Source organism: Antennarius striatus, chromosome 24 (genome assembly GCF_040054535.1).
Source record: "Antennarius striatus isolate MH-2024 chromosome 24, ASM4005453v1, whole genome shotgun sequence".
NCBI classification, from domain to species: domain Eukaryota; kingdom Metazoa; phylum Chordata; class Actinopteri; order Lophiiformes; family Antennariidae; genus Antennarius; species Antennarius striatus.
The window spans coordinates 3,817,293-3,825,395 of record NC_090799.1 but is presented as its reverse complement, the minus strand read 5'-3'; the positions used below and the strand labels follow the sequence as shown (position 1 = coordinate 3,825,395).

General features: G+C 39.0%; 2 protein-coding genes across 4 annotated transcripts; one reads left to right on the top strand and one right to left on the bottom strand.

The window, feature by feature from the left end:
- Positions 1-187: 187 nt before the first annotated feature.
- Positions 188-3,103, top strand: LOC137591130 (FUN14 domain-containing protein 1). Of its 3 annotated transcripts, none has more exons than XM_068308908.1 (5): positions 188-340; positions 1,188-1,353; positions 1,489-1,564; positions 1,932-2,066; positions 2,446-3,103. In XM_068308908.1, exons 1-5 carry the CDS (start codon positions 316-318, stop codon positions 2,521-2,523), a joined length of 480 nt encoding a protein of 159 aa, XP_068165009.1. In that variant the 5' UTR covers positions 188-315; the 3' UTR covers positions 2,524-3,103. The 3 variants fall into 3 exon arrangements, with proteins under 3 accessions (XP_068165009.1, XP_068165008.1, XP_068165010.1); XM_068308907.1 differs by having other exon boundaries at positions 236-340; positions 1,185-1,353; XM_068308909.1 differs by having other exon boundaries at positions 237-340; positions 1,185-1,353; positions 1,932-2,060.
- Positions 3,104-3,754: 651 nt separating this feature from the next.
- Positions 3,755-6,414, bottom strand: cenpl (centromere protein L). The gene is made up of 5 exons (XM_068308906.1): positions 6,376-6,414; positions 5,560-5,734; positions 5,210-5,464; positions 4,194-4,754; positions 3,755-4,114 (listed from the first exon to the last, which is right to left on the bottom strand). The coding sequence occupies exons 1-5, from the start codon at positions 6,393-6,395 to the stop codon at positions 4,040-4,042; spliced, it is 1,086 nt and encodes a 361-aa protein (XP_068165007.1). The 5' UTR covers positions 6,396-6,414; the 3' UTR covers positions 3,755-4,039.
- Between the last annotated feature and the right edge of the window lie 1,689 nt (positions 6,415-8,103).

The following is an 8,103-nucleotide window of genomic DNA, read 5'->3' as shown; positions in this document are numbered from 1 at the left end:
CTGCAACGTTATTACACTTGGTTGCCAATTATCCATTTTCCCTACAGATTGGGTGAAGAAAACTGCATTGCATCATTTGCTCCGAGCCTTTCACGTCATGCAGCGTCTTGCTACATTTTTAGAATTCGTGAACTCACCTATTCGATATTTCCCCCACATGAAGATAATTATTGCAGAGTTTTAGTCATTATATTGCCAAATTGCAGGCTAATCAAATCATTTTTCACTGACGTGGCAAAGCATCACAATATGGGCGTGGCTTAGTATTGTCAACATCCATGTCAACATCCTGGTGACATAACCAGTTTCTTCAAAATGGCGACGGCGGACCACAGAGAAGGTTAGGAATTTTGTTCTTTAGGAAACGGCGTCACGTCGTCTGTTAATTTGGACGTTTAGAGCATTTTTCTCCCGCTATAGTGATGATGAGATGCGGTTTTTTATATCAGTTCTCCTTAAATGTTTCAAAAAGTCCGTATTGTGCTTTAAAATGAACTGGAGTCCATTTGACGCTGGCTAGCTAATATTAGCTTCCCACTCTTTTCCATTGAATAAGCTAGCAGCCTCCAGAGTATGTGCTAGAACTGTCCTTATAGTCACCGCAATAGTTATTTTTTTATGCTGTGTCAATGGAAACAGACAGATTATGAGAGTTTTTTTTTATTTTTCAATGTTTGAAATGGCGACAATCGTTGAAGTGAGAAATTATTCAATTCCAAAAAACTTTATTTATCCTCAAGGAGCAATTGAAGGGAATTGAATGGTTGTGCACACAAACCCATTACCTTCCCTTATTTTCATTAAAAAAAAGGAGACACTAAATCCTCACAGTATAACATCATTATCCTTTAAATACATGACGTTATACCGTGAAGGTTTCGTGCAGCAAAACCAGTCCTTTGTTCTGATTTCATCTCTCATCACACCTGCCTTTATCACATGTAGTTTGTCACTCCTGATTGATTCTTGTCTCGATTTTCTTGTAGCATGAAGCGTCAATGACGTTACACTGGTAATCCAGCTTCTGATGTTTGATCTTTGTAATTTTTCCCCCCAACATTTTATAAAATGCACCCCATTTATCGAGATCCGATGAGTGATTTAAGTGTTCCCTTAATTTTTAAGAGTGGCATGCATCTATAATATTCGATCATCTTATGTTCTCATTCGTCCTTGTCTCATAGCAGGTCAGGATGACCCAGAGAGTGAGGATGAGGTTTACGAGGTGGTGGACCTGACAGAATATGCTCGGAGGCACCAGTGGTGGAGCAGGGTGTTTGGGAGCAACTCCGGCCCGATCGCGGAGAAGTATTCTGTGACCACTCAGCTCATGATGGGAGGGGTGACTGGATGGTAAGACATCAGAACCAATCTGCTCACATTTGTCAGGTGTCTGCATCTTTGACTAGCCTGACAAGCAATTTTTGTTAATGACGATTCATTAAAAAAGCATTTCGTTGTCTCATCAACAATCGCCTAAACACACAGGTGTGCTGGTTACCTCTTCCAGAGAGTTGGGAAGATTGCTGCCACGGCTGTAGGTGGAGGCTTCCTCCTGTTACAGGCAAGTATGTTTATATACCACTGCCAGTAAACATTCAGTGCATCTCGTATGAGAGTCACATGATGCCTGATGAAGTTCTTAATCTGACAAATAATTTTTGTTTTTTTTCTACTGCATAATGAGGATCATTTTTTTCAAAAGGGTCTAGATGGTCAATAAATCAACTGTAATACAATCATGCACAGATTAAATAAGATCAGGAAAGAAGCCAGTATACCATAAGTGAGCTGCAAAAGGTCACATATTCCTGCAAACATATTTTCATGCCAGGAGGTGACATTCAACAGAATATTTCCCAGGAAGCTTGGACATGCAGAAAAAAATATCTACACAGTATGGGTTGTGAATGTATCCCTCTACAACACAGATCGCCAATCATAGTGGATACGTGCAAGTTAACTGGAAGAAGGTGGAGAAGGACGTGAACAAGGCAAAAAAACACCTGAAGAAGAGAGCAAACAAAGCTGCCCCCGAAATTAACACATTCATTGAGGAGGTAAAGGTACCTGTAACAGCGCTCCCTGCTGCTTCTTCTTTTTATCCTTTTCTAAAATTAAAATGTTTCTTAAAATAAATCTTAAAAAATTGTGCATACTTTCTGTAGACTAGGAAAAACCATTAATTTTACATTTTGCATATAAATTAAAGGGGAAGTGTGCAAGTCAGTAGTGCCCCCTAGTGTACGACTAGCAATACTGCACCTACAGGCAGCGACACACCTCAGAAGTGTTTCAGAAAGGTGTTTTGTAACCAGTATGTTCTTTTTTTGTGACAGTTTGTAATAATCTGTGTTGTTAACGTTTTATAACCCAAAAATATGCTTCATTATTAGTGATTCTAAGCAGTCATCGTCTCATCCAGCTCTTCCCTCCCTTCTACAGGCCACAGACTTCATCAAGAGAAACATCGTCCTGTCCAGCGGCTTCGTCGGGGGCTTCTTCCTGGGTCTGGCCTCCTGATGCTGCTGCATAATGCCTCCACTTCCTGTGGACATCACATCGGTCATTCTGCCACTCCATCCTTTATCTCTGGGTCCCATGCGTGCATTGATTTATGTTTTTAACAATCAAACAAACATGAGGAGTTTGTGGTGAGCATTAGAGCATGATCTGTCGTGACAGTGACGTTAGCTGTGTAACCAACCCCTCTGTTGAAATCAATGTTAGCTAATTTGCCCCTATAGAAAGACTGACTGCACATCCTGACAAGTTACACTGTGAAGATTTCCTGCTGTTGGAAGAATGAGTCTTTCAAATATGTTGAGTGTCTTGAAGATTTCTTCATCATTGTGCATTTAGTTGTGACATTAATGCAGCGGCGACGTTGTGGAGTTGCGACTGACGTTAGATAGAAAAGACCAAAACACAAAGGAGTTCTGTTGCTGCTTTAGTTCTTTTATTTTTGCCTAGAGATAGAGAATTGTTTCAGATATTCTTGTTTTTGAGAAGTTTGTTATGTCTTCATCTGCCATTTGGGCAGATTTGTTTTTAAAGAAAGCTGTTGTTTCTGTTTTCAATACAATAAAAATGTGTTAATTTATTTGCTTCAACCAGATCGTATTTGCACCCTGGTGAAAATCCAAACCGATTTCAGCTAAAAGCTTGCCAAACCTGCTGTTAGTTTCAAGAAAGGAGTTATTTTCACTATTGCGATTAGAATGTCTGTGACTTCATCAGGGGTTTCATAAAATTCCGTAACACTTGTGTGGGTTTGGTTTCAGGGTGGCTGACATGTCCAAATTCGGGAGCAAATGTACAAACTGAAGGAATATTAACCAGTTCTAATGGTACAGTTATTCAGTGGCTCACTATCCTGGTGTAAAAGGATCACAATCGCTACGGGTTTGTGGTGGCTCACTATTTTTTTAAACATTTCCAGAGATATATATATATAAAGAATATATTCAAACCACAGTCTGAAATGATTAAAAAAATAACAAGCAGTGTGTGAAAATTATCTTCAGATGCTAAGTAGCTAGCTGGTTATGGTTTTAAGAGCAGCACTAAGTTGCTTGATTGCAAAATTGTCGAAACTTGAGACTCCCTTCTATCAGATGTTGACGATTTGCTTGTTTTTCCTCAAACATTTCATCTTTTATTGATTTTTGTTTCCAAAACATTTTTAATATGCGACCGGCTGCTACCTTCGCCAGGGGACGTCCTGGTTAAATAAAGACAGACTAAATACATTTGTTTCCTGTGTTTATTTAAAACTTAAAAACAAAACTATAAACAAAATAGATAATATATACTGTATAGAATATTTACATAAAGGAGTGGAACCTGTGAATGTTGCCTGCACAGAAAAAACAACGCTTGCATGATAGTCACCTATAATTATGGCCACAAGACTTCCAAATGAGAGGGAGAGAAGCCTGACGAAAACTTTCCATTTCATAAGAGTAAAAAATAGTTTGACTTTATTCCACTTATAAAAACAAACTGTAATAAAAGGCTGCATGTCCGATCCTTCCAGTCAGATGGGCATTTTAAGGAGGGCGCATTCCGTCAGCAGCGTCAGGGTGGTGATCATGTATCTGCTGTTGGAGATCTAAAACAGAAAAGGAATGTTAGTACATCTTTATTTCCTCACATGCATAAGACAAGTAGCCCTTTCTGTCTGACTGTACCTTGATCCTGCCGTTGTACTTGGCTGATCCCAACCCTGTAGAAACCTGGTTCAGGTTTCCCGCTGACAGATCCAGCCTGAAATGTCTGTAGAAGTGACCTTTAAGTCCCTGAATAAACCTCATCACCTCCTCAAGATCGATAGTTTCCCTTGCTTCCTCCTCCTGCTGATCCTTTCTGACAGTACTCCACAGCTCCCAGGCATCTTGAGGGTCGACTGCGTAAGCGACCTGCAGTGGTGGCGCCGCTGGAATAGTCCAAATCATTTTGAGGTGCTGGATGCTGGTTTCGGCGTGGCAGTTTGTCCATAAAGCCAGCAGCCACTGAAGGCTGGTATGGCTGACCTCCAGCTGCCCGAAGCAGCAGTCGAAGGTCTGCTGGAACCAGGATTTGACCACTGTGGTGAGCGACTCAGGCCCGTGGCACCCGAAGAGAGGCAGGCAGACAAAGTCCTTTGGAAGTGAGAGCAGGTAGTCGGGGTTACCATTGATGCAGGTCAGCCAGCCACTCCATAACGACTTCTGAGGTTCATCCTGCCTGGCAAACAAAGGCTTTGAATGGATCTGTGGTGGGAAAGGGAAAACTTAGGGCATCACCAAGAAAATCAAGACAATAAACACACAAAAACCAGGTCTATTTCTGACAGAGAGGAGAGGATTTCTACGATTTTACTTTAGCCATGCTATATTCAATTTGTGATTCTTTTCAATAATTGATGTAATAATTTTACATAATTATTACTCTTCATCACCAGTTTAAAACAGATTACATTTAGCGTTTTCGAGGAATATTTGGCATATGTTTTATTCATGTTCACGCAGATGGAAAGTAACATTTTTGTGGCGTCAAAGAGCCAAAATCAAACTGATTTTAATTTGATCGTGTGTTCACTTGGATCTCGTCTAGCGGCTCCCCTTCCTCACATAGGGTACAAGCTTTTAGCTTTGAGGATATATGGTAGTTTCCAGACCTTTTTTTACACTTTAAACGTCTCTCCATCTACAAATCCTCTGCTTACTTGTATGAGGACAGTCTCAGCATCGCTGTCAGCCTCCACCATCCCCTCCACCACAGACAGGGAGACTCTGAAGCTGCTCTGTCCTCCATCCACCTCCACCGCCAATCCTTGCTGCCTCTCTGCAGCAATGAATGCAGATAGCTGCCTGGAGTAGCTCTTCAGCTGGGTGTGTCTGAACAGATAGAGTGGAGTGACGTATGACAGCTGCCACTCTTTTTTCACCAGTAAGGTCAGCTGCTCCACTTTCACCTTTTCCTTCAGTGGGTAAAGAAGAGGAGATGAGTGCTTTGTTTCCCTGAATTCTTTACTGGAATAAAAAAGGAGGCCTGCAAAGGCCTGGATTGACTCACATTGATGTTGTGTGACTTTGGAGCCCTTCTGCTTGTGTTTAACCTTCGTGCTGTCAATGCAGGAGTTAAACAGAGTCGCGAAGCCGCACCGAGGCAGCTGCGGTACGACAGTCGGTAGCTCTTGCTTTTGCTCCTCCTTTGAACCACAATGCTGTTGACAGGAGTCCGTGCGACGCTGAAGAAGTAGATCACACATCAGAGCATCAGTTACTAATACAAATGATCACTGCATTGTTGTTTATAACACTATATTATCTTATAGAGAACAAGCGTGTTGATCCGCCTAAGTGACAATATTGAGACCATCACAAGCTTTTAAAGCTACCAATAAATCCCATAACAGTCTGGCATAAGATGTCAGTGGTTTATTACTTAGACATTAGCTGCACAAATTCATGCATTGGCTATAAATGCATAAATCAAAGCGATTAAGCTCTACTAAAGCTTTTAGAGTTAAGACAATGTGACATTACAAAACATTAGCTGGACTTAATTGGCAGAAGTTAATATAATAAGCATGAATTCGTTACTTTTTCCTCTTTACTTCGGAGTAAATACTGTAATCTTCACTCGATTGAGGCTGAATCTTAAAAATATCACCTGTCGTTGTAGTAAGTAGGAATATTTCATTAACATCATGGCAAAAGTAAAGCACTCGACTCAAGAAGCTATGCAGCTCGGCAGCTAAACGCGAATAAACATATTAATTTTTCTTTTTAGAGAAGCCAAAAAACACAAAACAGTACTTTTAAAGTTGTCAAGAGCAGAAATACAGTGTATATAACGTTGTTTCTTACGGAATGACTACAAATATACCTGCTGTGTTGTATCTCCATATCGAGACTTGGTTACCCGGGGAAGCAGAACGAAACCGGAAATGAATTTGAATATCGCGCTTACCCATGAGTCTGCGCGTTCAGGATCAGCCAATCAGAGTAATCCAGTCAGGAAGTTAAAAATATTTAAAAATACGTTGCAAAGTCAAATAAAGGAAAATGTAAAATAAATAATTCAGGAAGTAAGTAAATACATACATTCATACATACATACATACATACATACATACATACATACTGCATATACAATGTGCAGTAAAAATCTACATATTATAGAAATCAAATACAGCAGAAAAAGAAATAAAATTTTACAAAATTAGTTATATATATATACATATATATATATATATATATATATATATATATATATATATATATATGTATATATATATATATATATATATATATATATATATATATATATATATATATATATATATATATATATATATATATATATATATATATATATATATATATATACTAAAGACTATATGCAAAATATACTTATGGTTAATAGAATGTTCATTAAAACATTAATTATCGCAAATTCCAACACTGAACCAAACACATAATTGTATTTTATAGCTATATTATACATAAATACCTTTTGGGTAAAAATTGCGAGAATTTGTTGCTATTTCCTCTAAGTGCATGGATGGACAGATGTTCAGCGCAGCGCAGTTTTAAGAAAATAAACACTGTTTTGACTGTAAAAAAAAAAACCTGTATAAAAATAAGTTGTTGTTGTATAAGTTACAGTACAACATACTGTAATAAACCTTTTTCTGCATTTTTAGCTTCTTTGGATGTTGAAATATAGGTGTCAAAACAAAACTTGTTTGATGTTATAGTCATAATGAACGATTCCCCTTAGTGTCATTTTACACAACACAATTTATCGCTTTAGTCAAATCAGACCTCATTGTAATAAAATATGGAATGACTGAAATTTTAGTATAGTAAAAAACACATTATCCACACTGGACATATAGTTGACATATTGTTGTCTTATTATTGTCCTCAAAGGTTAAAGTTCAGGAGGCACTACATTGCAGTCCAGTGCTCACGGTGGTGGTGAGGGTCACTACAGGGAATGAATATAAATCATTTCAGCATCCTCTTGTGATAAAAACAAGTGTGCGCCTTTGTAGTGGTATGAAGCTGCTAGTTTCACAAGCAATCACCAAAACCATTCCCCTCCCTGTTACCATGGAAACTGTGCCCTTTCCCTTTTTTCTCCCTGTATATGCTTCACACCGTGTTCTCTCTGCCTGTATTCTATTTTCCTCCTATTTAACACATAGTTTGTTCTCTTACATCTAATGTCTAGGGCCTTTATACCTTGATCATACGATCACATCCTTGTACACATTTATATGCATTTTTGCAAGCACCTGTACATTGAATAGACGACTGTTCAATAGCATCTACCCTGCCATACACACAGTATGATGACCACATCAACAGCCAATCAAATTATTACTAGCTGTCGGTGGGTTTCGACCAATGGGGTCGCTCACAGTCGGGATGCAGCGCTGTGGAAACTGCATAAGGTGACCGAGGATAACAGCGCCCTCTAGTGGTGCCATTTTTATTCATCTGTGCGTTGAGTTCTTGGTCCTGCCCTCCGGGTAACAACTTTCTTCTTCCCAGTGCTGGAGAAAGTTGTAGCTGTTCTAAATCTTATTCTTATTCTCAGCCACGA

Bases quoted from the DNA above. Each gene is read 5' to 3' on its own strand.
- cenpl (XM_068308906.1), bottom strand. From the start codon at position 6,395: ATGGAGATACAACACAGCAG. The intron at 5,465-5,559 runs GTGAGTCAATCC...TACCCACTGAAG, and splicing joins CAAAGTCACACAACATCAAT to GAAAAGGTGAAAGTGGAGCA. The intron at 4,755-5,209 runs GTAAGCAGAGGA...TTCCCACCACAG, and splicing joins CTGAGACTGTCCTCATACAA to ATCCATTCAAAGCCTTTGTT.
- LOC137591130 (XM_068308907.1), top strand. From the start codon at position 316: ATGGCGACGGCGGACCACAGAGAAG. The intron at 1,354-1,488 runs GTAAGACATCAG...CTAAACACACAG, and splicing joins ATGGGAGGGGTGACTGGATG to GTGTGCTGGTTACCTCTTCC. The intron at 1,565-1,931 runs GCAAGTATGTTT...TCTACAACACAG, and splicing joins GAGGCTTCCTCCTGTTACAG to ATCGCCAATCATAGTGGATA.